Genomic DNA, 27,998 nt, shown 5'->3' with positions numbered 1-27,998 from the left:
TTGGTTTGACAAGATGGCGGCGGCGGGGCGGCGCGCGCCCAGTCATCGCGTACAGAGCGTCCCAGCTTCCAGGCCCGGGAGCGGGTTTGTGAAGCGGGCCGCGCGAGCCCCAGGCATGGGCTTGCCGCCGCCGGCCCCTCTGCTCTTGGGGCTTCTCCTTCTGCTGGGCGTCCTGAGGCCGCTGTGGGGGGACCTGGGTGTGTACGGCAGGGCAGGGGCCCGAAGGGCGGGTGGGTTGGGGACGAGGCGTTTAACGGGCCAGATTTGGGACTCCTCCGGGTGCCCTTGCAACTAGTAACTCCGCCCTTCCCCTTCTTTCCCGCCCAGTTTTCATCCCTGCTTTCATCCGTATGACCGGCCCTGCGGTCAGCGCTTCCCTGGTCGGAGGCACCGAGGATGTGACCGTGTCCCTGGCCTTGCTGCAGGACAAGGAGGGTAAGGAGTCCGGCCCTCCCTGTGGGGAGGGTGGGGGTTGGGCCAGGGCCACGCCGCCCAAGGAGGTGGCATCCCAGGAGGTGGCATCCCCTGGGGCCCCGGCCGCTGTCCACTGCAAAGTCGGCGTGGGAGCAGGAATGGGGGGCTGCTGTGGACCAGAGAGGACCGACGGACAGGCTTGGTGAAAGAAAGCCTGGAACAGTAATGGCTCACGTTCACTGAGCTGCCTGTCCCTTGTGGTTTACATGCATCACTGCATTTCCCCAGTAAGAACAGTAATACACTTTCATGTCTGTAACACATGAAGACACGAGAGTTCGCAGAGGCTGTTACTTGTCCAAAGTCGCACAGCTTGTGAAGGGCCCAATCCCAGGCTTGGAAAAGGATTCCCTCCCAGGGAGCCTGACTCCAGCATGCACACCCTTAGCTGCTGGGCAATACTGCCTCCTTGCATCCTAATCTTCTCCCCCATAGGCTTATTGCCAACCCCAGCTTGTGGAGCGCTGACCAATGAGATGGGAGACTGGAGCTTGACTGTGACCCCCAGTGTGGTAAGGCCAGAGGTAAAACTTTTCCCGGGGCGTCTGCGGAGACCCACATTCAGTGTTTCTGCAGTGCTGTTTTGGTTGGACAAGGTATGGTTTTGTCTGTGCTTGGAACCACTGTGAGACTACGGGTTACCAGATCGAGGAGACGCCCCTCCAGCCCAGAGGTGCTTACGGTAGGGCTAGCGGTCCTTGGACGGGTTTCAAGAAGTTTGTGAACTCACTGAAATTGTGTGTAACATTATGTGTGTGTGCATTTTCCTCATGAGATGGTTGCCAGCTTCCATCAGATTTTCAAATGGATCTGTGACTCAGAAATCTTGACCTCAGCTCAGGTCTTGATCTCACGGTTCGTGAGTTCAAGCCCTGCGCTGGGCTCCATGCTGGGCATGGAGACTACTTAAAAAAAAAACAACAACTCTCATTCAATAAATGTTTTATTGAATGCCTAGTATGTGCAAGACATCAGCAATGGAAATATGGACGAGAAAGCGACTGCGTGCACCCCAGGAACTGGGGACTCTTTTCATTGAGTTTTTAATGTGTGTATTTAGTCTTCTGCTGATATGCTGATAGGATGATAAAAAAGAAAAACTAAAAAGATGCTGGACAAACTGAGTTAATTTATCAGACTTGCTTGCTTTTCTGTTAAACTGAGGATTAGGAATCAGGGCTTACGAATCGCCAGAGGTTTACCGGCTGAATGATGGCAGCTTTGCGTACGGTTTTCCTTTCGTAAAGTGAACTGAGGCAGCTGTGTGATTTTGCTGTGTTTTCCATTGTGTGTTCTTATAATTATCCATGCTGGGTCGAGTCACCTTAAAAAGTGCAGCAACTTTTCCTTTCAGAGCGCGTTGGATGTGACAGTGAGGCTGAAGAGGGGTCTGCAAGGGTGTTCCGCTAACGAGACAGATCCCTTCTCAGAGCCCCCGTGTATTGTCCAAACTCTTCTGGTTTCGGCCTCTCACAATTCGTCCTGTTTAGCACATCTGCTCATTCGAGTGGAGATTTACGCCAACTCTTCTTTGGCCCGGAATGCATCAGGCAAGTCACGTCCAAACATTCACGCCGAACGTTGCCTGTCGGGTTCTGAGTGCCTGCCGTGCCCTTTGTCCGCTTTGCTCTGGAGTCAGTGTTGCCTTCTTCAGCCTACTTTCCTTTTGTTTAATTTTCTTACTTTAGAAGTTTCTACTTTGTATTATTGCACTTAATTAGGATCTATGTTATTCCGCTGTGCCGTTTGTATCTTTGTAGACTGCCTGAAAGGGAGAGAGTGAGGTTTGTTTCTGTGTCTTGATTCTTATGACTCCATCTTAAAACCCAAACCAAAAAAAAAGTCAAGGGAAAGATTAATGAAGGAGTTTACAAAAAACAAAACAAACAAAGAAACCAAGAAACCAAACAAACAAAAAAAAAAACCCAGTGGATTTTCAGTGAAAGCTTTGGACGTCCAGCTCCCTTTCTAGTGTCAGCCTATTAATTTATGCTTATGGAAGCATGTGGTATTCTCTTGTTTCAAAAACAATACATACACACACTAATAACACACAGTTCACTATTCTATGCCTTTTAGAAATAAATTCCATATAGGGGCACCTGGGTGGCTCTGTTGGTTGAATGTCCGAATCTGGCTCAGGTCATGATCTCACGGTTCGTGGGTTCGAGTCCTGCGTCGGGCTCTGTGCTGACAGCTTGGAGCCTGGAGCCTGTTTCAGATTCTGTGTCTCCCTCTCTCTCTGCCCCTCCTCCATTTGCACTCTGTCTCTCCCTCTCTCAAAAGTAAGTAAACATTAAAAAAATTGGTAAAAAAAATAAATAAGTTCCATATAAACGCATGTAGGTTCACCTCATTCTTTTTAATAGCTGCATAATATTCCATCACGTGCAGATACCGTTGTGTATTTGACTAGTCTCTTACTGATGGAATCTGAGTCACTTCCAGCATGCAGTGTGTGGCTAGAGCAAATATCTTTTGTGCACGTCTGCTTTTGGGCACGAAAATGGCCTTGTGTTATTCTCCCGTTCACACAGCAGGTTTTCTAAGAACGACAGGATGTAGCTGTGCCAGTGTTGAAGGTCCACTTTGATAGGTGCCACCACCATGTTCCCTGTCTCCTGCAGTCAACGTAGCAACTCTTGCCTTTGCAGTCCCCCGGGATGAAGGGAGAAGCGTTTGTCCTCAGTAGCGAAGGTCTGTCACTTGTCATTTTGAGACTCCCACACTGTCGCTTCCCTTATCACATCCCCTCACTGTGATCCCCCTTGTGATTTTGGAAGTTGAGGAGGGTTAGATATGTTCAGACGGTGCCATCCATTGGGCCACCCTGCCTTCAGTGTGCTTACGCGGAAACATCTCCAAGATCTATTACCAAGTGCAAAAAGCAGCCGCACACGGGTGCTTATAGCATGGAGTGAGACTATATATTTGCATACGGAAGTTCTGGAAGGCTATCTGAGAAGCTAACCATGTAGGGCCATTTGGGCAAGTGGTGTGGGAACAGGAAGGGCTGGCTGGGAGGACTTCACTGTGTACCTTTTTTTAGATCCTCTTGAGGTTTTTTTGTTAAATTTTTTTTTAAAGTTTATTTATTTAATTTTGAGACAGAGCACAAGCTGGGGAGGGTCAGACACACACACACACACACACACACACACACACACACACAGATTCCGAAGCAGGCTCCAGGCTCCGGGTTGTCAGCACAGAGCCCGATGCGGGGCTCAAACCCATGAACCATGAGATCATGACCTGAGCCAAAGTCAGATGCTTAACCGACAAAGCCACCCAGGTGCCTCCTCTTGAGTTTTTTGAACATGTGAATCTGTGACCAATTTAAAGGTCTAAAGTTTTGTTTTTGGGAGAAAAAACCAAAAAAACATTCTCTAATGCTTAAAATTTAAAGCCAAAAAATAATATTCAGGGGGTGCTGAAAAAAATCTACAGGAAGGATTAGTAGCTGTACCATTCAACGTGGTGACTTTTCTTCTTTTTAAAAAATATGCTTGACTGCATTTAGGTAACAGATCAGAACGTCTTTGTATAAATAGCCAAACTTAGGAAAATTAGACTCTGTGTATTGGTAGTTATGAGATGTTCGCTCTGACCCCATGAAGGTATGAAAAATTTTGCACCCAGTCAGACAGAGATCAGAACGAGAACAAGGACGGAAGGACAGATGGGAGGTACGTGGTACGCCTAGGAACAATCAAGGTAGCAAATGGCGTAGGAGACATATAGGTAGATGCACAGATACCTACCTATATATCGCATAGTAAAACCCGATTCTAAAATGCCCTGTTTTTATTCCACTGGTTTGATGATACTGATGGCCAGACCCTTGCCTGAGTAACAGACTATGTTACTCAGACCTTCTCCTTATTCCTGAGACCATTGACATACTGGGGTTCTACTATATTCTAGCATAGAATTCTGCATAATTAGCTGTTTTTGAGATGCTTCAACTGTCATGTCATTGAAGTTAACTGTTATAAGTGATTGCTACGTAGTTTTTCTTTTTTCTTTTTTAAACTATATCGGTATTTATTTATTTATTTATTTATTTATTTATTTAATATATGAAATTTATTGTCACATTGGTTTCCATACAACACCCAGTGCTACGTAGTTTTTCAACATGTACCCAATCTGAGGACAAAAGTAAAGTTTCAAAGTAAAATTTATCTGATAAATTGCCGCAGGGGATCTGGAAACATTACTGTCTGGATTCTGAATGAGGAGGTTGAAATGTAATGTGACGTATTCCTTTTCCAATTCATGTAAAAATTATTAATTTCCCCCATACTTCCACACTTGAGCTAGAATCAGGATATAAAGAGTTGGGTCTGCAGTGCGATAGGACATGAGGTCGAGCAGGTAGCATGATTAGACGTAATCTTGCGGCCAAATGGGCCCCCAGATAATGTCTCTGAAATGTCCTCATGGCTTCGGTTTTATCTGCTGGAAAAGGTAACGCATTTGAAGGGGTCAATGGGTAATGTCAGTCTGTGTTACGAAAAGGATTGTTCAGTGTATTGAAAAATAAAGTCAGTGCGTTACCTTTATCCTAACTTGTAAATTTTAGTCATGATTATCTTTAAGGTCAAGCGTGACTTCATTTTGTTATAACTAGCATATTTTCCTATATTTGGGTTTTTGTTGGAGTAGTAGATACAGGCCCAGATAGGGTTTATGCATAACTCAGGGATTCCTTAATGTGTAATATTTGGTCCTGGTGATTTGTAAAACAATGATTCAGCTTTCTTTTGAGTATCAAAAATGTGGCAATGCTTTGTCAGAGTGTTTCATGGCTGGACTTCTCTGTCGTTTGTACTTTTCAGAGAATGTGACTGTTATTCCCAACCAGGTGTATCAACCCCTGGGTCCTTGTCCTTGTAATTTGACCGCTGGGGCCTGTGACGTCCGCTGCTGCTGTGACCAGGTAAGCTCTTTTCGATTACGGGTACAAAGGTTACTATACCCAATAGCATGTAAAGGATACAGTTCCCCATACAGCTTTTTCATAGATGGGCTTTGAAAAGTAAGATTGTGTTTTGTGTTGTAGATTGTTTTTTTTTTTTTTTAATTTTTTTTTTTAAGTTTATTCATTTGTTTTGAGAGAGAGAGAGACAGACAGACAGAGCACAAGCAGGGTAGGGGCAGAGAGAGAATCCCAAGCAAGCTCTGTGCCATCAGCGTGGAGCCCAGTGTGGGTCTTGAACCCACGAAATGTCCAAGGGTCATCCGCGTTGTGGCAGGTGTCTGTTTTTGTCCCTTTTTTTTTTTTTTTAACGTTTTATTTATTTTTGAGACAGGGAGAGACAGAGCATGAATGGGGGAGGGTCAGAGAGAGGGAGACACAGAATCTGAAACAGGCTCCAGGCTCCGAGCTGTCAGCACAGAGCCCGACGCGGGGCTCGAACTCACGGACCACGAGATCATGACCTGAGCCGAAGTTGGCCGCCCAACCGACTGAGCCACCCAGGCGCCCTGTTTTTGTCCCTTTTTATGGCCGAGTCACATTCCATCGCATGGACAGACCGTATGTTGCCAATCCATTCATCAGTCGACGGACGCTTGGATTGCTTTCGTTTTTTGGCTGTTACGAATGAAGCTTCCGTGAACATTTGTGTGCAAGTTTTGGTTTGGACGTGTGTTTCCATTTCTCTTGGATATATTACCTAGGGGTGGAGTTGCTCTGTCCTATAGGAACTGTGTGTTTAACCTTTTGAGGAACCGTTTTCCAAAGTGGCTGCATGGTTTTTACGTTTGCATCATCAGCAGTGTAGAAGGGTTGCAGTTTTTTCCATGTCCTCATCTACGTTTGTTACAGTCTTTTTGATGATAGCCATCCCGGTGGGTGTGAAGTGGTATTTCATTGTGATTTTGATTTGTATTTCCGTAGTGGCAAATGACGTTGAACATCTTTTGATGTGCTTGTTGGCCATTTTTATATCTTTGAAAAAATGTCGCTTTAGATCCTTTGCCCATTTTTTAAAATTAACTAATTTATTTTTTAATTTACATCCAAATTAGTTAGCATATAGTGCAACAATGACTTCAGGAGTAGATTCCTTAGTGCCCCTTCCCCATTCAGCCCATTCCCCGTCCCACACCCCCTCCAACAACCCTCTGTTTGTTCTCTATATTTAAGAGTCTTTTATGTTTTGTCCCCCTCCCTGTTTTTATATTATTTTTGCTTCCCTTTCCTTATGTTCATCTGTTTTGTATCTTAAATTCCCCGTATGAGCGAAGTCATAGGATATTTGTCTTTCTCTGTCTGGCTAATTTCACTTCGCATAATACCGTCTAGTTCCATCCACGTTGTTGCAAATGGCAAGATTTCATTCTTTTTGTTCGCCGAGTAATACTCCGTTGTATATATATATACCACATCTTCTTTATCCATTTATCTGTCAATGGACATTTGGGCTCTTTCCATACTTTGGCTATTGTCGATAGTGCTGCTATAAACATTGGGGTGCATGTGCCCATTTGAAACAGCACACCTGTAGCCCTTGCATAGGTACCTAGTAGTGCAATTGCTGAGTCGTATGGCAAAGAGGTTTTTATCTGCTTTCTTCTCTAGGATTTTGATGGCTTCCCATCTTACATTTGGTCTTTCATCCATTTTGAGTTTATTTTTGTGTTTGGTGTAAGAAAGTGGTCTAGGTTCATTTTTCTGCATGTCTCTGTCCAGTTTTCCCAGCACCACTTGCTGAAGAGGCTGTCTTTCTTTATTCCACTGGATATTCTTTCCTGCTTCGTCAAAGATTAGTTGGCCATACGTTTGTGGGTCCATTTCTGGGTTCTCTATTCTGTTCCATTGATCTGAGTGTCTGTTCTTGTGCCAGTACCACGCTGTCTTGATGACGACAGCTTTGTAATTCATCTTGGAGTCTGGAATTGTGATGCCTTCAGCTTTGGTTTTCTTTTTCAACATTACTTTGGCTATTCGGGGCCTTTTCTGGTTCCATACAGATTTTAGGATTGTTTGTTCTAGCTCTTGTGAAGAATGCCGGTCTTATTTTCATAGGGATTGCATTGAATATGTAGATTGCTTTGGGTAGTATTGACATTTTAACAATATTTGCTCTTCCTATCCAGGAGCATGGAATATTTTTCCATTTTTTGTGTGTGTTCTTCAATTTCTTTCGTAAGCTTCCTATATAGTTTTCAGTGTATAGATTTTTCACCTCTTTGGTAAGGTTTATTCCTAGGTATTTTATGGTTTTTGGTGCAGTTGTAAATGGGGTCAATTCCTTGATGTCTCTTTCTGTCAGTTCATTATTGATGTATAGGAATGCATCCAATTTCTGTGCGTTGATTTTATATCCTGTGACTCTGCTGAATTCATGGATCAGTTCTAGCAGTATTTTGGTGGACTCTTGGGTTTTCCATATACAGTATATGTCATCTGCAAAGAGTGAAAGTTTGACCTCCTCCTGGACAATCTGGATGCCTTTTATTCCTTTGTGTTGTCTGACTGCAGAGGCTAGGATTTCCAGTACTATGTTGAATAACAGTGGTGAGAGTGGACATCTCTCTTGTGTTCCTGACCTTAGGGGGAAAGCTCTCATTTCTTTCCCTCCTTTGCCCATTTTTCAATCGGGTTGTCTTTTTGTTGTTAAACTATAAGAATTCATTATACCTTCTGGATACTAGTCCCAAATCAGGTATATGATTTGCGACAAACATCTCCCATTGTGTAGGTGTCTGCTTTCTTGTTGGTGTCCTTTGAAGCCCAAAAGTTTTTTAAATTTGTTGAAATTCGATTAATCAAGTTTTTCTTTTGTTGCTTGTGCTTTTAGTGTCATATCTAGAAAAAGTTGCCTGATCCAGGTCAAATACATACATATATATATATATATATATTTTTTTTTTTTTAATTTAATTTAATTTAATTTTTTTTTTAAGTTTATTTATTTATTTATTTTGAGAGAGAGGGAGAGAGAGAAAGGCAGAGAGAGAATCCCAAGCAGGCTCCGTGCTGTCAGTGCAGAGCCGAACGTGGGGCTCAAACTCACAAACTGTGAGATTATGACCTGAGTCGATATCAAGAGTCAGATACTTAACCGACTGAGCCACCAAGGTGCCCCTCCTCAAATACACATTTTTAATCCTTATTTGAGACTTAAGAGGAATGAGAGTTGCAAAAGAGGCACATTTACTGTGGCCCCAGTCACTCCTGTTTTTGGATGAGTGCAATTATATCGTGGTTGGTTTTACAAAACAGAAAAGGAAAGTTTAGGACCTTTATTTATATTGTAACTCTCATACCAACAATTGCACTTATAATAACAATTATATTTAATTTAAGAATAGAGCATATCATCTGTCAATATCAATAGAAACATATGGTATTCTCTTCCTCTTTCTTCCAGACTGCAGTGCTGTGCCCTGTTTCTAACCTCTTTCGTGTTTGTCATATATGGTATCGATATACACAGCACCAGCCCCTGGCAGTGTTTAGTATGTGGGTCAGTGATGTCTTTGGACAGCTGCTACTTATCACTTCGGACATGATCAATTTTTTAATTTGAATTGTTCTTGGTTAAAGGTTATTTTCCGGGGCACCTGGGCGGCTCAGTCAGTTAAGCGTCCGACTTGGGCTCAGGTCATGATCTCATGGCCTGTGGGTTCGAACCTGGCGTCGGGCTCTGTGCTGATAGTTCAGAGCCTGGAGCCTGCTTCGGATTCTGTCTCCCTCTCTCTCTGCCCCTCCCCCGCTCATGCTCTGTCTCTGTCTCTCAAAAATGAATAAACATTGAAAAAAATTTTTTAAAAAGTTATTTTCCTACTGTCAGGGAACAAAGGATTTGGGACATTTTTTTTTTTTATTTATTATTTTTTTTAATGTTTATTTATTTATTTATTTATTTAATATATGAAATTTACTGTCAAATTGGTTTCCATACAACACCCAGTGCTCATCCCAAAAGGTGCCCTCCTCAATACCCATCACCCACCCTCCCCTCCCTCCCACCCCCCATCAACCCTCAGTTTGTTCTCAGTTTTTAAGAGTCTCTTATGCTTTGGCTCTCTCCCACTCTAACCTCTTTTTTTTTTTCCTTCCCCTCCCCCATGGGTTTCTGTTACGTTTCTCAGGATCCACATAAGAGTGAAACCATATGGCATCTGTCTTTCTCTGTATGGCTTATTTCACTTAGCATCACACTCTCCAATTCCATCCACGTTGCTACAAAAGGCCATATTTCATTTTTTCTCATTGCCACGTAGTATTCCATTGTGTATATAAACCACAATTTCTTTATCCATTCATCAGTTGATGGACATTTAGGCTCTTTCCACAATTTGGCTATTGTTGAGAGTGCTGCTATAAACATTGGGGTACAAGTGCCCCTATGCATCAGTACTCCTGTATCCCTTGGATAAATTCCTAGCAGTGCTATTGCTGGGTCATAGGGTAGGTCTATTTTTAATTTTCTGAGGAACCTCCACACTGCTTTCCAGAGCGGCTGCACCAATTTGCATTCCCACCAACAGTGCAAGAGGGTTCCGGATTCGGGACATTTTTAACTTTTAGTTCTCTAAGTCCTCTGAGAAATGGGGAAGAAAATGGATGAAGAACCGAATGCAGGAATGAAGTCACTTCTTGGTGACATTAATTGGGTCGTGTTATAATACAGCGATGGCCTTAAGGTTTCTTAGGGAATACGGACTGTTTGCCCTGAACTCGAGATGTCTTTAGGTTTCTCTGGGCTAGGGGTTTGGATGGTGATGACAATTAAAAAGGGAAGTTTACTCTGTTTTATTCCCCACTTGGAGTGTCTTCCATATTTTCTTCTCTTCCTACTTTTGCTTGTTTGTTTGTTTTTGTTTTTTTGTGGGCACATCTATGTCCCCATTAAGGATGTGGTTCCCTTGAAGGCCTGAAATTACTGACTTGGAGGCTCGTGGGGAGCTGAGGAGAGAAATTCTAGCAGGATTTTACTTTCTGTGACCACGTAGCACTGGCAGCCTGGATGGCGATTGTGTTGCTTCATCTTCCTCGGTGGCGTCCTCTTCCCCTGAGAGCTGGTGGCGGGCACCCCAGAAGCTGCTGTCTGCTCACCGCTCCTTCACGTTTCCTTCCAAGGAATGCTCGTCGGATCTCACAGGACTGTTCAGAGAGGCCTGTTTCACCGGCGTTTTTGGAGGCGATGTCAACCCTCTGTTTGACCAGCTGTGCTCCGCGCAGGGGGCGCCGGAGGCCCCGGGCTGGTTCCCGTTCCTGTGTGTGCAGTCGCCGCTGGCCAACTCGCCCTTCCTGGGCTACTTCTACCACGGCTCCGTGTGCGTGTTGGGGCCCCCACGGGCCCCCCAGGTCCTCAACATGAGGTTCAGTCTTCCATGTCCGTTAGCGACTTTGTTTTGTGTTCAGCCTTTGAGAGAATTGGGCCTCACCCAAAGGAAATTGGTCAGTTACCACCAATGGTGAATAGTGATTATCTGGGTTTGGGAAACCGGTGGTGGGCTCACGGGGGCCTCAGTTTCTTTCTGGTACCTTTCTGTCATGTTGAAATTTTACAACTTTATTATTATTATCATTGAAGTAAAATTCACGGAGCATAAAATGAACCGCTAACCACTTTCCAGTGTACAGCTTTTTGGCTTTTGGTACAAATATTTTTGTAATTAAAAAAGTAAAAAAAAGAAAATGCAAGAAGAATTGTTTTTAGCAGATACCGGCCAGAAGGAGTAGCGATAATCCTCATCGATTTACAGTTCCTCTAGGCCACAGGCTTCTGCCGAAGTGTATCTGCATACTGATCTGAGAGACTTCTCAGACTTCGGTTACAAACAAGGAGATCCAATCATGACTGTCGACAAGGCATATTTTACCATTCCGCAGGTAAGAATTTCAATTTGAACATGCTAGGGCCTTTTACAAATTTTCCCCTCCTGTTGTTAATTTGACTTACACTGCTGTTAAAAATCTCGTCCCAAGTTATTTCTCCTGTGGACTTTCCAGGTACTCAACTCTTTCTGGTCTGTGGATTTTATTTTTAATAGTCTCTCTTAAATTAACCACTGTCGTTGCTAAATCTCAGAGTGAACTTACCAACCAAAACAAATTCTATAAATTTCCACGGAAATAACTACCATTCTGCACTTCTGTTAGTTTCACAGCCAATTTCTTGTAAGCTATAAGTATATAATCTAATGTAATATTCCAGAGATTTTGAAAAATATCTCAAGGCTATATAGAGCTTCGTGTGAAATCTTTATTTTTTTATTTATTTTTAAAAATATTTTATTTAGTTTGGAGAGAGAGAGAGAGACAGTAAGAGCAGGGGAGGGGCAGAGAGAGAGAGGGAGACACAGAATGTAAAGCAGGCTCCAGGCTCTGAGCTGTCAGCACAGAGCCCGATGCAGGACTCGAACCCACGAACTGTGAAATCATGACCTGAGCGGAAGTCAGACGCTCGACCGACTGAACCACCCAGGTGCCCCAAAATATTTTTTTAAGTCCAAAGTCATGAGGAAAAAAGCATTTGTGGAAAGAAAACACGGGAGTCCAAATCGTCTCTCTTCACTGTTTAAGGAATCCATTTTTTACAGTTTTAACAAAAGTATGGTTGTCATGAGGGAGAGAAAATGAAGTCGAATATAATCGTGTTTCTGCAAAGTCAATGGAGCAGAGCAGGAAATTTTCTTTGTTTTCGTTAAATAATACTTATTGTGACAAAGCTTCCAGACTTTGTGTAGCAAATTAACTAGATCATTTTCTTCGTTGGTCATCTAGTGAGTGAACTAGTCGTTGCTGAAACTAAGCCATCGGTAGGAGCAGGCCGCAGAAAGAGCGCTTGCGTGAGATGTTGGTCGCTATTTTATGATTCGAAGAGAAGTCACAGCCCTGTTGGGATTCTCCCTCACCCTCAGGTGTCCCTGGCTGGGCAGTGCCTACAGAACGCACCGGTGGCTTTCCTTCAGAATTTCGATGTGCAGTGCGCCACTCGTTTGGAAGTATCCCAGGAACGAGATGGTATTATCAATGCCAAGATCAAGAATGGTGTGCTGGGAGGTACGTCGCGGTGGTTTGCAAAAAGAACACAGACCCGGGTGTCGACAGAAACCGTGATCTCATGAGAGTATAAATCACTTCTACTGGGTCAATTTAAAATATTTCAGCTGTCCGTCGAAGAAAGCGTTTTCTTCAGAAAAAGTCCCGTTCCATAGGATAGCACATTGCATATTAGTTCTTCTTTAAAAATTGAGGGACGCCTGGGTGGCTCAGCCGGTTAAGCGTCTGACTCTTGGTTTCAGCTCAGGTCACGATCTCGCTGTCTGTGATTTCAAGCTCCGCCTCAGGCTTGGTGCTGACCGCTCAGAGCCTGGAACCTGCCTCCGATTCTGTGTCTCCCTCTCTCTCTGCCCCTCTCCCGTGCTCCCTCTGTTTCTCTCTCGCAAAAATAAATAAACACTAAAAAAATACATAAATAAAAGTTGAGGCAAAATTCACATAACATAAAATCAACCATTTTAAATGTTTATTTTTATTTATATTATGTTGAGAGAGAGAGAGGAAGAGAGAGAATCCCAAGCGGTCTCCGCACTGTGCAGAGCCTAATGTGGGGCTCGATCTCATGAACCGCTGTGAGATCACGACCCGAGCTGAAATCAAGAGTCAGATGCTTAACCAACTGAGCCACCCAGGTGCCCCTAAAGTCAACCATTTTGAAGTGTACAATTCAGTGGCATTTAGTACATACACAATGCTGTGCCACCATCACCTCTGTCTAGTTCTAAAACATTTCCTCCCCCTAAAGGACACCCCTCCCCTTCCCGTACCCACCAACAGCCTCTTCTTCCTCCCCGTGCCCTGACCCCTAGGGACCATTAATTACTCTCCTTTCCATCTCTATGGATTTGCTTGTTCTGGAATTCCCGTAACAAAGGAATCCTACACTACGTGGTCTTTTATGTCTGGCTTCTTTCACTTAGCGTCACATCTTCAAGGCGTAGCCGCCGTGACCAGAACGTCACCCATGTTTATGGCTGGGCAATATTCCATCGCATGGATATCTGTGCCACGTGTGTTATCCGTTCGTCCTTTGCGAGGCATTTGGGTTTCCAGCTTTCGGCGACCGCGGGAGTGCTGCTCTGAACACTCGCGTGCAGATGTCTGTGTGAGCACAGGCTTGCGTTTCTCCTGGAGCTGCACCTGCCAGTGGCATTGCCGAGTCACGTGGTGATTTAACTTTCTGAGGAAGCCCCAAGCCGCTTGTTAAGCGAGCGCTCCTGTTACACTCCGCCCGGTCGTGGACCGCCTCTTTGTTCCTATAGGAGAGTGGCTCTCAGGATTATGATCACTGACTTTGGATCCTCCTCCTCCGTTGTTATCAGATGCCAAGAACAGTGGGATTCCTATTTGGTGGCGTCTGGGGAGCGGGAGAGTTTTGTAGCTGGCACACGGGTCAGGCGCAGTTATCGTATTTGCTTGATTAGCTTTCGCTTTCAATAAGTAAATGTGATCGTGTTGGGCCACGTAGTCCTGTGAAGTTAATTTCTGTATCTTTTCAGGCATCGTTACACCAAGGGTAATCTATGAGGAAGCAACCGACCCAGACAAGTTCATCACCAGGACAGGTAATTTAACGTCACGCTTCTACATCACTTCTACAGAAATATGTGTCATTTCTTGTAAGGAGTATAGAGTCTTAGGGTAAATATGTTTTTATTAAGAATTTAAGGAGGTTCACGGCAATTAGAACTTTGTCTGTTCCACATTCTGTTTGTTCCCTGTTCCATCTTGCTTTGCTGCGGAGCCGTATCTGTGCCCTGGAGCCAGTTGCCTAGTCCCGAGCTGTGGGGGCTCCAGTGTCCCTGCCAGTTTTCAGGCTCTGTGAACCTTTTCGAAAATGTTTTCCAGGGAACCAACATTTATGTTTCTTGTTCTCTTTTCCTTTTTATTTTTTTATTTTTATTTTTATTTATTTATTATGTATATATATTTATATATATATATATTTATATTTATATTTATTTTTAAGGTTATTTGTTTATTTATTTAGAGAGAGAAACAGAGTGAGCGTAAGTCGGGGAGGGGCAGAGAGAGAGGGAGAGAGAGTCCCCAGTAGGCTCTGTGCTCCTTGCTGAGCCTGACGTGGGACTCGATTTCATGCTCGGAAGATCATGACCTGAGCCGAAATCAAGAGTCAGATGCTTAACCAACTGAGCCACCCAGGTGCCCCTTCTTTATTTTTTTTATTTTTTATTTTTTTAACATTTATTTATTTTTGAGACAGAGAGAGACAGAGCATGAGCTGAGGAGGGTAGAGAGAGAGAGGGAGACACAGAATCCGAAGCAGGCCCCAGGCTCTGAGCTGTCAGCACAGAGCTCGATGCACGGCTCAAACTCAGGAGCTGTGAGATCATGACCTAAGCTGAAGTCGGACACCCAACCGACTGAGCCACCCAGGCGCCCCAGGTGCCCCTTCTTTAAAAAAAGAATTTTTTAAAGACTTTTTTATTTTAAGTAATTTCCACATCCAAGATGGGGCTTGAACTCACAACCCTGAGCTCAAGAGTGACACGATCTACTGACTGAGGCAGCCGGGTGCCCCTCTTTCCTTTCTTTCTTTTTTTTCTTGCCGTAGCCTTTCTCTTACTCGTTTCTTTTTTCTTCTTTTTTTTTAAAAATATAATTTATTGTCAAGGTAGCAAACATACAGAGTATACAGTGTGCTCTTGGCTTCCGGAGTAGATTCCCGTGATTCATCGCTTACATATAAAACCCGATGCTCATCGCAACAAATGCCCTCCTCAGTGCCCATCACCCGTTTTCCCCTCCCCATCCCCCGCCCTCCCTCCATCAACCCTTAGTTTGTGGTCTGTTTTTGAGAGTCTCTTATGGTTTGTCTCCCTCTCAGTTTGTCACTGTTTTTTTTTTTTTCCCCTTCCCTTCCCCCATGGTCTTCTGTTAAGTTTCATCTTTTTTTCTTTTTGATAATTAAACTTTGCAGTTTTAATGCAGCCAAACAAATGATTCAGAGTTTGGCTAATGTCATCAGGATTTTTGTTAAGGATATTTGTATTTCTCTGCAGTATGTTGTAATTCTCAAATTTATTCATTCATCGAATCTTAGCAAATACCGACAATATAGTAGTGAACTAGACGGCAGGCCTCTGTTTCTAAGGAGGCGACCTTCTGTTAGCCTTTCATTTTTGACAAACATTCTACTGAGCACGTCTCTGGATCGAACTATGAGCCACATTCCGGGGGTACAGAAATGGAAGGGAAAGGATAGATACTGTGATGCTGTGGGGGGGGGGGGGGGTGGCCAGTGCTGACTCGGTGGGACCAATAATAGACCTGAGCTCAAGGTCGTTAATTTATGACAGAATTTTTTTTTTATTTGCAGAAACACTTTTAAGTAATGGATCGGCCCCCAGAAATGTGAATGTGGAAGAACATTATATTTTCAGATGGAATAATAATACAATCAGCGAAATAAGTGTCAAAATTATTAGGGTAGCAATTAATGCTCACCAGAAAGGTAAATCTGTTGAGAGCAGTGAGAATGTTTTCAGTTGAAAACTTTTTTTTTAAGATTCTCATAATTATTACGTGTAAAACCAAGTCAGACTTTTTTCTTATTTGTAATTGTGATTTAATAAAAAAGGCTTTTTTTTGCATGTCAAAATGTAATTATAAGATAAAGAAAATGACACTGTGGGGGATAATTTCTTTCCCTAGTAAAATGGTACACACTATATTTTATATTGTGTTTTATTTCTAGGGATCATGACACAGAGATTTACAGTAAAATTTTTAAGCTATAATAGTGGTGATGAAAAGGAATTTTCTGGAAATCCAGGTAAGATAGTGTATGTCAATCACTGATCCTACAAACATATTTTAATTGAATACTCCTGTACCACAGTGATGATTATAAGTAACTCTCTCCAATTGTAGTTTGTGATTCTAGCCTGTCTCTTTCTCTTTTGTGACACTGTATTCTTTTTCTGATAACAGCTTGGTTTTTTGTTGTTGTTTGTATAATGCCTTTGAAGTGTTGGTAAAATTAGCTTTTTAAGAAATAAGAAGCTATAGATGGAGACGCGATGGAGTCCATGGAGAGACTTCATGGGGACTGTGAAGTTCCAGGCATGTGCGTTTTGTCATTATGTGCAAATATGGCATCACTTGGTTCATTATATATTTGTTTGCTTCTTTAATCCACTGTTGCCTCCTTAGCGCTTAAAAACAGTAAGGAGAGGGGCACCCAGGTGGCTCAGTCGCTTAAGCGTCTGACGTCAACTCAGGTCACGATCTCACGGTTTGTGGGTTCAAGCCCCTCATCGGGCTCTGTGCTGACAGCTCAGAGCCTGGAGCCTGCTTCGGATTCTGTGTCTCCCTCTCTCTCTGCCCCTCCCCTGCTCACGCTCTGTCTCTCTCTGCCTCTCTCAAAAATAAATAAACATAAAAAATTTAAAACAGTAAGGAGAACTGCAGGTCCAATGTATCAGCTGTTAGTCACGCCCACCTGCTAGGCACTTGCAATGTGGCCAGCGGCATATGTGGACATGATAATGTTTGGATATATTGAGTTGAATAAAATACATTCTTCAAATTAATTTCATCTCCTTTTTCTCTCTTTTTTTTAATGGGGCTACTAGAAAAAAATTTTTAATGTCTAAAAAATTCTAAAAATATGTCATATTTAAAAATCACATATGTGGCTTGCATTGTATTTTTATTGAACAGCACTGACTTGAACCATAGTAGGTGTTCAGTAAGTATATGTTGGATGGATAAACTATCATTGTTTTTAAAAAATTTGTCCTTCCTTTTACTATTCTTAATCAGGCAGTAAGTAACCATGAAGGAACAACTTTTTTTACTTTTATTTATTGGTTACTTTTATGTATGTATGTATGTATGTATGTATGTTTATTTTTGAGATCAGGGGTGGGGCAGAGAGAGGGGGACAGAGGATCTGAAGCAGACTCTGTGCTGACAGCAGAGAGCCTGACATGGGGATCGAACTCTTGAATTGTGAGATCATGACCTGAGCCGAAGTTGGACACTTAAGCGACTCGCAGACTCCCTATTTATTTTCAAAACTTTTTTACTTTTAAATAACTTTGTAGTTTGCATGATTTTCAATATTTGTACATATTGATTTAATAATAATGCATGATCTATTTTACATATATATTTTTAAAAATTTATTTATTTATTTTGAGGGAAAGGGAAAGCATGTGAGAGTGGAGGTGGAGGGCAGAGAAAGAGAGAGAATCCCAAGCAGGCTCTGTGCTGTCAGTGTGGAGCCTGATGTGCGGGTCGATCTCAGAAACTGTGAGATCATGACCTGAGCTGAAATCGGGAGTCCAACGCTTAACTGACTGAGCCACCCAAGCATCCCTATGTGTGTGTGTGTATATATGTATATATATATATATATATTTTTTTTTTTTTTTTTCTTTTAAATGAGATTTTAGTGTACTTGTTAATGTGGAGTTTTGGATTTTATTGTCGGGTTTCGGGGCACCTTGGCGGCTTGGTTGGTTGAATGTCCGACTTCGGCTCAGGTCGTGATCTCGAAGTTTGTGGGTTTGAGCCCCACATCGGGCTTTGTGCTGACAGTGTGAGCCTGCTTTGAATTCTCTCTTCCTCTCTCTCTGCCCCTCCCCTGCTCATGCTCTCTCTCTGTCTCAGAAATAAACAAACATTAAAAATAAATTAATATTGTTGGGTTTCCTAGCAGGCTGCTGGAATTTAAGGGTTTTCATTCCATGATTCAATTTCACATGATTTCTGAGAAGCACCATCAGAACGTGTGAAAAATGTTGAAGCTCTTGTCAAAAAAGAATAATCTGATTATGAGCCAGAACTGATCAGTCTGTGAAATAGCTTGTGTATATACAGCACTTTGTGAGGCAGGAGGGGTTTTAGGAAGACTACACGACATGGGCCCTCTCCTCAAAGAATTCACGGTCTCACTTGGAAAGACAGCCCGGGGTCATGGAAACAACAGAGAACAATATAAGAAAATGAATAAAGGAGCACGGGGCTTACGCACAGGTACTCCGGAGCTTCAGGGAAGTAGAATGTCGACCATGCCCCTAAACTCTCCGTCGTTAAGGAACCGTGTTAAGTATCTTGTAGGCGCAGGTTCTGATCTCAGTGCGGGAAGAGAGGCAGAGTGAGTCAGAGTTCTGCCTGCAGCGTGTTTCTGTTGTGGGCTGTGCGGAGGAGATTGTACCTTGGAAAGCAGCCAGTGCGGGCTGAGAGCAGGGCTGGCCCCGGGGAGGCCAACGGGGCAGAAGTGAGCATGGGGGGTAGTGCACGCGGGCAGGGTCGAACCGCGGCCGGAGGGGAGGCTGCTTGTTCCCGAGTGGTGAGAGGTGACGTTGGAAGCACAAACACCACGCGTGAACCCCAGTTGCATCCCGGTTTGTAGAAACAGCCCTAAAACGTGTTTTTGGGGACTTCGGGGGAAATAGCAGTATGAACTGGATAGGATTTGATTCTAAGGAATTATTAATTTTCTCAGGAGAAATATTGGTATCATGGTTCTGTAGAAGAATATCCTTTATTTCAGGAGATGTTATGTCAGAGCTTTTAGAGGTGAAGTGTCAAGTACGCAGCTTATTTTCTTTTTTTTTAACAAGTTTTTTTTTTTTTTAACGTTTATTTATTTTTGGGACAGAGAGAGACAGAGCATGAATGGGGGAGGGGCAGAGAGAGAGGGAGACACAGAATCGGAAGCAGGCTCCAGGCTCCGAGCTGTCAGCACAAAGCCCGACGCGGGGCTCGAACTCATGAACCGTGGGATCGTGACCTGAGCTGAAGTCGGACACGTAACCGACTGAGCCACCCAGGCGCTGCTCAACTGTATTCTGACACAGCTTTTTCCGCGTGTTTCCTTGTGTTGTGTATTCCTCTTTCATACTGTTTGACAAGGTCACGCTTGCTGTATCAGATTAACTTTAGCTTCTTATTATTCTGTTTGTCTAGGTTACCAACTTGGCAAGCCTGTTCGAGCTCTAAATGCCAACAGGGTGAATAACGTGACGACTCTGCACCTTTGGCAATCGGGTAATCTGGTTTGGTAATACGATTAGCCCTTCGGTAAGCTAGAACTGGAAATATTGCCATATTCTGCATCGAATCACGTAATCACCTCAAACTCCTGTTGGTTTATTTAGTGGCGGTGGGGGTGGGGGTAGGGATGGGGGAGATCATGCTTCTCCGTTTTCTCAAAATTGAACACTGTTTGCACCTGAAGAGCTAGTCATTTGTAAGAGAGACTTAAATACGTGGTTGCCTGGAGACACGACTGTAGATTTGTTCTGAACTATGGGAAACCTGTGCCTTGGTGGCACTTACCTGCTTCTGCCAGAAGGCGTTAACTCACATGTTTAGAATAAACCACCGATCCCAGTCAAGGTACAGAAAGGCTCCTTTGTTCAGCTTTGAAAGGAGTAGAGTGACAATGACCTCAGTTCTCAAAAACTGGAAACTTTATTTCTACATACTGTTTTCCAAGAAAAACTTTGAAGTAACTCTTTACTTTCATTTAGCAAAAATAGTAAGAGGACAACCTTCTTATTTTCTAGCTGGAAGGGGTTTGTGTACATCAGCAACTTTCAAACCCATTTTATTTGGAGAAAATGCACTATCTGGATGTCTTTTAGAAGTTGGGACCAGTGAAAACTGTACTCAGCTCAGGTGAGTGTATCATTGGCCAATTTTCCTGCGTTTTGAGTGGTTTGCTTAAAACGAATTCACCGCACGAACAGTAAAGACAACGTGACTGTAAAAAATTACAGTACGAATTAAAAGCTTTTGTAAAATTGGTAGTGGACAGTGAATAAGTACAGTTTATTCACAATTGGTTCAAATATTGATAGAGGGGGAATCGAGTTCTTCCCTGGGACTGAAGCCCTTTCATCCATATTTATGCAGTTGCTCTGCTCAAGTCTGTTCATCATTGGAACCCAATACTCCTAGAAGTATAAAAAGGCCAGGAGACAAATACAATTGGGGTGGTTAACATTCAAAGAATACTTGTTACGTGGTGTATAAAGAACCTTGCACTTGTCTGGGTGGCATTTGGAAAGTGTGTTAATGGATATGCAAATGCATTCTTTTTTTTTTAAATTGAGGTGAATATAATACAATTAATATTTAAAAAAAAATTTTTTTTAACGTTTATTTATTTTTGAGACAGAGAGAGACAGAGCATGAACGGGGGAGGGGCAGAGAGAGAGGGAGACGCAGAATCAGAAGCAGGCTCCAGGCTCCGAGCCATCAGCCCAGAGCCCGACGCGGGGCTCGAACTCACGGACCGCGAGATCGTGACCTGAGCCGAAGTCGGACGCTTAACCGACTGAGCCACCCAGGCGCCCCCAATTAATATTTTATAGTAAATAATTCAGTGACATTTGGTGCATTTATGATGTTGTGTAATCACCACCCCTATTTAGTTCCCGGACGTTTTCATCTCTGCAGAAGGAAGCCCGTGCCCACTAACCGTCATTCCCCCTCCCCCTTCCTCCAGCCACTGGCAACCACCAATCTCTAGGGAGTTACCTCTTCTGGACATTTCATATCAATGGAATTGTACGATAGGTGACTTTTTGTGTCGGGCTTCTTTCACTCAGCTTAGTATTTTTGAGGCTCATTCATGTTGTAGCAGGTGTCAGCGCTGGGCTCCCTTCTGTGGCTGAGTCATACTCCATTGTACGGCTGCACTACATTTGTTTATCTGTTCATCTGTGAATGGACATTTGAGTTCTTTCTACCTTCTGGCTGTTGTGAATAGTGCTGCTATGAACGTTCACACGCCCATTTTTGTTTGACTCCCTGCTTTCAGTTATTTTGGGCATGTAGCCAGGAGTGGAATTGCTGGGTCACAGAGTAATTCTATGCTTACATTTTTTGAGGAACCACTGCATTATTTTCAGTGGCTGCACCATTTTATATTTCTACCAGCAAGGTAAGAGGGTTCCAATTTGTCCACATCCTCCCAACACTTACTATTTTCTGTTTTTTAAATAATTTTTTTAATGTTTATTTTTGAGAGAGAGAGAGAGGAGAGAACGAGCGTGCACGCATGAGTGTGGGAGGGGCAGATAGAGAGGGAGACGCAGAATCCGAAGCAGGCTCCAGGCTCCTAGCTGTCAGTGTAGAGCCCGACGCGGGGCTCAAACTCAAAAACTTCGAGATCGTGACCTGAGCTGAAGTTGGACGCTTAACCTATGAGCCACCCAGTTGCTCCCCGATTTTCTGATAGGTGTCATCTCAGTAGGTGTGAAGAAATATCTCATTGAGGGTTTAACATTTTTTTTAATGTTTATTTATTTTTGAGAGAGAGAGAGAGAGAGAGAGAGAGAGAGAGAGTACTAGTGCATGTGCAGGGGAGGGGCAGAGAGAGAGGGAGACAGAGGGTCTGAAATGGGCTCTGCATTGACAGCACAGAGCCCGATGGAGGCCTCAAACTCACGAACAATGCGATCATGACCTGAACCAAAGTCTGATGCTTAACTGACTGAGCCAGCCAGGTGCCCCTCATTGTGGTTTTTATTGCATGTATCCTTATACCCATTTTGTCTGTAACACATCCCAAGTAGTGTAGTTCTTTGGGAACTACATGGGAAAAGATGGGGGAGGCCCTAGACAGGAAGTAGACTGCGGGTATCACTTATCAGCAGAGGCTCTTGATTGTGGGATAGAAGGCTCTCTCCTGCAGTTTATAAGGTTTTTACCTGTCAATGACATTGCCAGAAAGGAAGGATGTTAAGTTCCAATTCTTTTTTTTAAAGAAGCTGTTTTATTTTATTTTATTTTAATTTAATTTAATTTAATTTTAATTTTGTTTTATTTTATGTATGTATGTATGTATGTATGTACTTATTTTTTGAGAGAGAGAGGGCACAAGTGAGCAAGGGACAGAGAGAGAGAAAGGGAGAGAGAGAGAAGCGGGGCTCACCTGTTATGGGGCTCATGTTCACCCAAAATGGGGCTCGAGCTCACCTGAAGCAAGACTCGAACTCGTGCACCTGAGACCATGACCTGAGCCAAAGTCAGTTGCTTAACCGACAGCCACCCAGGCGTCCTCTAATTCTTAATCTTCACTTAATCTTATGGCTCAAAAACCTAGCTAGATACTTAAAAGGTTCTTTTTGCTATTGGATCACTACGGCCCATAAATTTATCCTGGTAACTCAATATGTGATCTACCCACCTCCCAACTTTTGTGACCACCCAATGGAGTCTATAAACTACATGAGACCAACATAAGTTACTAACATTTGAAGTCCAAAGTGAAAGATCGCTTCTCTATGTCCTCCCCAAGTGGCTTAGGTCCACCAAAGAGAACAAAGACACGAGGTGCCTGGGTGGCTCAGTCAGTTAAGTGTCTGGCTTTGGCTCGGGTCACGAGCTCGCAGTTCATGAGTTTGAGCCAGAGTCCGGCTCTGTGCTGACAGCTCAGAGCCTGTGTCTCCCTCTCTCTCTCTTTCCTGCTTGCTCTCTTGTCTCTCTCAAAAATAAATAAACATTAAAAAAAAAAGAGAGAGAGAACAAAGACACCCAGCCAGCTTTTAATGCCAGTTCCTCTGGCACCTTTTTATTTAGGCACCCAGCAAGCACAACCTAGATACTCCCTCGAAAGGACTTCAGGATGAGACCCACCGGTCACGTGCTGAGAAATGTCTTACTCTTTTGCAGGGAGAATGCTGTTGAACTACTTGATTCATTAATACAAGCAACTCATGTTGCAATGAGAGGCAACTCCAATTACAACGATCCTAGCGATGGCTGGGTCGAAATAATACGTAAGTCAAAGCTGCATAGATGTGCAGCGTGTAACTTGTTGCTATGACTACATAGTGCAAGCCCTGCGTGTGTGGGAGCCCCACACGGCAGCTCTTCCTTTGCTGTGGCTCAAATGACGTTTGTTTTTAGAGGTTAATTCTCCAGCCAGCAGGCTCTTCACATCTTTTACCTCTTATTAACGATGCCCCCCCTTTTTTTTTAAGTTTATTTATTTTGAGAGAGAGAGAAAGAGAGAGCGCAAGTGAGCATGTGTGCTGGTGGGGGAGGGGCAGAGAGAGAGGAAGAGAGAGAATCCCAAGCAGGCTTTGTGTTCAACGCAGAGCCTGACATGGGGCTCGAACCCACGAACTGTGAGATCATGACTTGAACTGAAATCAAGAGTCAGACGCCCAACGAACTGAGCCACCCAGGCGCCCCACCATTTTTGTTTAAGAGAAAAGCCACATGAAGTTCAAACTGCCCAGTTGTTTTATGAGCTAAGTCTTTGTAAAAGGAAGTCTAAATGAGTGTTGAAGCTTTTCAGCGCATTTCAGTTTGCATTGCTGTTTTTGACCGCCAGGGATGTAGGCAGATGAGAACGGACTTTTTAATTTATCAGAGCAATGTTGTTAACCTAAAAGAAAATAAGGTGATTGAGAACGTGATGCTGAGTGAAAGAAGCCAGACACAAACGGACACGAACTGTCTGATGCCACGTGCATGAAATGCTCAGAATGGGCAGATCTGTAGAGACAGAAAACACACTGGTGGTCGCCAGGGGCGGGGGCGGTTGGGAGGAAACGAGGAGTGACTGCTAATGGGCACAAGGTTTCTTTTGGGGGCATGACAAATGGAATTTGGCGATGGCCGTATAACTCTGTGCGTGTACTGAAAACCACTGAATTGTATACTTTAAATGGGCGAGTTGTGTGGCATATGAATTGTGTCCCAACAGAGCCGTTAGAAAAGAAAGACGTTAATGTGCAGCAGGTCAGGAGAGCAGGGACCACCCAGGCCGGGTAGGAAGACTCGGGCCGGGGTGTCTGCAGCGAAGGGCTTGCAGGGGATCGATCGGCCAAGGAGGTGAGGTGCGTGGCACGGGCAGCAGCGGTGAGCCACGCTAGCTTGCCACGGCACACCCGAGTTCAGCTGTGAATCCGATACGTGTGTCTGGCCACTGAGCTCCAGCTCGCTCTGCTTGTCAGTGCGGAAGCTCGAGGCCACGGTTTGTGGTGGCAGAACTGGGACCAAAAGCCGGGGTTCCGGCCTCTTTGCTGTCTCCGCAGCCGGCAAGTCAGGCGGCAAGTCTTTCTGACGTCGTGGGGGGTCTTAAGTGTGTAAATATGCTGAACAGAAAGAAAGCTTCTTCTGTTGCTCTCATTAACGGGTTGCCTTTTGGGGCCAGAGAGAGCTAACCGGCTCTGCAGTACCCGCTTTCCTAAGTCCCCTCCTGTCGCTGCGGGTGCGGCTGCACCCCTCCCCTCTGCCTGGCCGGTGTAAGCAGCTCTCTGCGTCCTGCACGCCTTACCTTACCACCTTCGGTCGCTTCGGCTCAGCGGGCTGGAATTCGCACAAAGAACCATCCAGACACTTGCCTGTGCTCTTCTCACCCGTTGTGATTCGGTCTGGATCATTATGATCCCCGGCCCCCTCCCCTCTGTGGGCGGTGAGGGATCACGTCATGTCTGTGGGCTCGACGTGCCCATATCACTCTCTGACTTTGGGAGGGGTCCCGGGGGCCATGGGGCCATGCCCCATGCTCCAGCCACTAGACCCCGGGTTGGATCCTCATCTGGAAACAGAATCTTGTCAACTCCTGGGCTTTGCCACCTAGGCCGGCTGGATGGGCTGTGGACTGCCCGAGGGATGGAGGGAGGGGGTCAGGAAAGCACCTGAGAAGCGGAACGTGTGGCAGGTTTCAAGACCGAGAACCCAAGGTGGTTAGGTAAGAAAGCGGAGGTGATGGCATTTTGTTGCCTTCAAGGTGGAAGCAGTTAGCTTCTCTGTCACACGTAAGCCCAAATCAACCCTGGTCCTGGTTGATAAGCAGAAGAGAAGTGACGCTGAATGCGCGCATCGAGGAGGAGGAAATTGGATGTCATAAAAACACGGTGTCACCACCCGCCACCCCTCCTGTAATCCACCTCGCTGCTTTTCCCGAGGGCTGGTTTTCAAGATGAATGAAAGTTGATTTCCTCTTCAGTTCTATTCTCTTCCATGTGTGTTACTCTATGACAACACATTAGGAAATTGCTTCCGAACTACTTAATCCCTACTAACTAAAGTTGTTAGCTGCATTTCAAATGTCGTACACAGCTTTTACGAGAGCAGTGACAGCATGCCCTTTGTCTTGTGGCATCTTACTGCAATTGTGTGGTATTTCTGCTAAAACTCTGGGGGAGCTTGGAGCTTGGGAACTGAATCAGGATTTATGGCTCTATTATGTGGAACAAGGATTTTATTATTAAGTTGAGTTTTTTCACTAAAAAATTATTTATTTGAGAGAGAGAGAGAGAGACAGAGAAAGAGGGAAAGAGAGAATCTCAAGCAAGCTCTGCACTGTTGGCACAGGGCCCGACGTTGGGGCTCGATCTCACAAACTGAGATCGTGACCTTGAGCCGAAATCAAGAGTCGGACACCTAACCAACTGAGCCACCCAGGCGCCCCCGTGGGTCCGGGACTTTAAGGTTCCAGTGACTGGCTTTACAAGGAAAAGTTTTGAGCTCAATGGATAACACAGTTATTAGAGGTGAAAGATGCAGTAATGTGATTGCTATCTAATAACGTTTCCTGTTTTCTCCCCCTGCATCATGACATTGCAGGAAAACCGTTACTAAATTATTCTTTCCAAAATGCACCGCTTGACATCTCTGTAGGCGCAGATGCCCCCGACACGGACACAGGGGCAGACCCATCGGTTAGTGTGCATGGCATCTGCACGGATATTCCCGCCCGGCTCCACGTCCGCATCCTCAGCTCAGATGCTGGTGCAGTGGAAGGGATTACTCAGCAGGAGATACTTGGCATAGAGACAAGGTTTGATTGCATCTTGGATAAGTGTCGTTTGGAGAGAGTCAGTAAAGTCGAGAGTGCTCCGAAGAACAGAGAAATGCCACTTTACAGTCTGATCGTGTATTTACAAATTGCAAATATTAGCCACGGGAGTATATGTATAAATGGAATATGTATCCACTGTGTGTGTAATGGTAACTTGTTCTCACAAGTATTTGTGAAGCTGTGGGGTCTCTTGGGGGGACAGAGATGAGCAAGGGGTGCTTTGTGCTGAGCACAGTTGAAATCCGTGAAAGTAATAATCCACTGGGGTACGTGATGGGGAGGGCGTCTCCCAAAGGGGAGTTGGGTGCGGGTGCCGGAACAAGAGCAAAGGGGGGATGCTGGATAGGCAGCAACGGCGGACGTTAACCACCAGACACACCTGGTAGTGCTCTGCTAAGAATGACGCGGTGCGTGTGCACGTGACACGTGACACGTATAAAGGCGCCTTCGTACTGCGCCTTGCACTTGGAAAATCCTCCCAAAGGGTTAGCTGTTGTTCTTATTCTCCTGTTGTTTATTACTGTAGCCGGGTGATCGGCCTTTGAGGTGCTCCTCTCTCTCTGTGCTATTAGAAATTTTACATCATCCAAAGAGGGGGACAAGTTACTAGAATTTGAACGTTTTTAAAGAGAATCCCAATTTATATTGTTGCTGTCAGTTACCTGATGCTCTTAACAGATTAGAAACGATTGGTGGATGTGTTACCTGCAAATCTTTTCCTCCCAGGCTCTCCTTAGTGAACTGGCAGTTCCAGTGTGGGCTTACTTGCGAAGATAAGGCCGACCTTTTCCCTGTCAGTGCGTCCGTCCAGTTTATTAAGATACCTGCACAGTTACCCCATCCACCAACAAGGTAAACCGGTTGGCAACCTAAGTTGATGTTATTAGGAAGCAGAAAAATATATACTGGAAAATAAGTTTATTTCTTTCATCAGGTTTTGGTGCGTCTCATCAAAAGCGTGCTTTGTTGTACCTACTGTAATCTTCTAAAATGTTTTGTAGATTCCAGATCAATTTTACAGAGTATGACTGTAACAGAAATGAAGTGTGTTGGCCACAACTTCTGTATCCTGTGACCCGGTATTATCAAGGTAGGGTAAAGCAGATTTCTGGAATGCTTATCATTATGTAATGTGGGGGAGGGGAAGAGAGAGAGGGAGAGAGGGAGAGAATCCTGAGCAGGCTCTACGCTGTCGGTGCGCAGAGCCCAATTCGGGGCTTGACCTCACGAACTGTGAGATCACGACCTGAGCTGAAATCGAGGGTCAGATGCTTAACCAACTGGGCCACCCAGGTGCCCCCATAATATTAAAAAAAATGTGTCACAGAAAACTTAAAACGCATAGAAAAAAGTTAAAAAAGAATTACCAGTAAGGTTACCACTCAGAAATTATCACTATTATTGTTTTGGTTTACTTCTACCTAAATAATTACCAAAAAAGTTCAGAAGTAAGAATTTTGCTTCATTTCATTCATTTTTTTGCAGGGGAGCCTTATTCTCAGTGCGTGGCCAAGGGCTTACTATTGGTATCGTTTTTCATGTTAGCTGTGTTCCTCAGTAGCCCCTGGGCCAGAACATGCCAAGTGTGAAATTTCAGCTGCCATCTGACTTCTTGCAGACCACAGACTTCAGTGATTGGTTGTACTTCTGTGTACCTCTCTGTAAAATTATAATAAATGCAGCGCTTTA

At 44.2% G+C, this 27,998-nt stretch overlaps 1 protein-coding gene across 9 annotated transcripts; it reads left to right on the top strand.

Moving 5' to 3' along the window:
- On the top strand, positions 1-27,998 carry TCTN2 (tectonic family member 2). Of its 9 annotated transcripts, none has more exons than XM_060612090.3 (18): positions 1-197; positions 328-435; positions 910-986; positions 1,829-2,024; positions 5,319-5,419; positions 10,577-10,773; positions 11,206-11,332; positions 12,364-12,505; positions 14,005-14,070; positions 15,846-15,980; positions 16,224-16,301; positions 19,448-19,528; positions 20,050-20,161; positions 23,165-23,271; positions 26,129-26,288; positions 27,036-27,161; positions 27,311-27,399; positions 27,795-27,998. In XM_060612090.3, exons 1-18 carry the CDS (start codon positions 14-16, stop codon positions 27,896-27,898), a joined length of 2,190 nt encoding a protein of 729 aa, XP_060468073.3. In that variant the 5' UTR covers positions 1-13; the 3' UTR covers positions 27,899-27,998. The 9 variants fall into 9 exon arrangements, with proteins under 9 accessions (XP_060468073.3, XP_081646751.1, XP_060468072.3 ...); XM_081790625.1 differs by having other exon boundaries at positions 10,577-10,818; XM_060612089.3 differs by having other exon boundaries at positions 910-998.

The sequence above is a fragment of the Panthera onca genome, chromosome D3 (assembly GCF_046562875.1).
Source record: "Panthera onca isolate mPanOnc1 chromosome D3, mPanOnc1 haplotype 2, whole genome shotgun sequence".
NCBI lineage: Eukaryota > Metazoa > Chordata > Mammalia > Carnivora > Felidae > Panthera > Panthera onca.
This window is presented reverse-complemented; position numbering and strand designations above follow the sequence as displayed.

Coding starts and splice junctions, on each gene's coding strand:
- TCTN2 (XM_078435915.2), top strand. CDS start 14: ATGGCGGCGGCGGGGCGGCGCGCGCCCAGTCATCGCGTACAGAGCGTC. Junction 23,272..26,128: donor TGGCTGGGTCGAAATAATAC/GTAAGTCAAAGC, acceptor ACATCTCTGTAG/GCGCAGATGCCCCCGACACG. Junction 26,289..27,035: donor ATACTTGGCATAGAGACAAG/GTTTGATTGCAT, acceptor TTTTCCTCCCAG/GCTCTCCTTAGTGAACTGGC.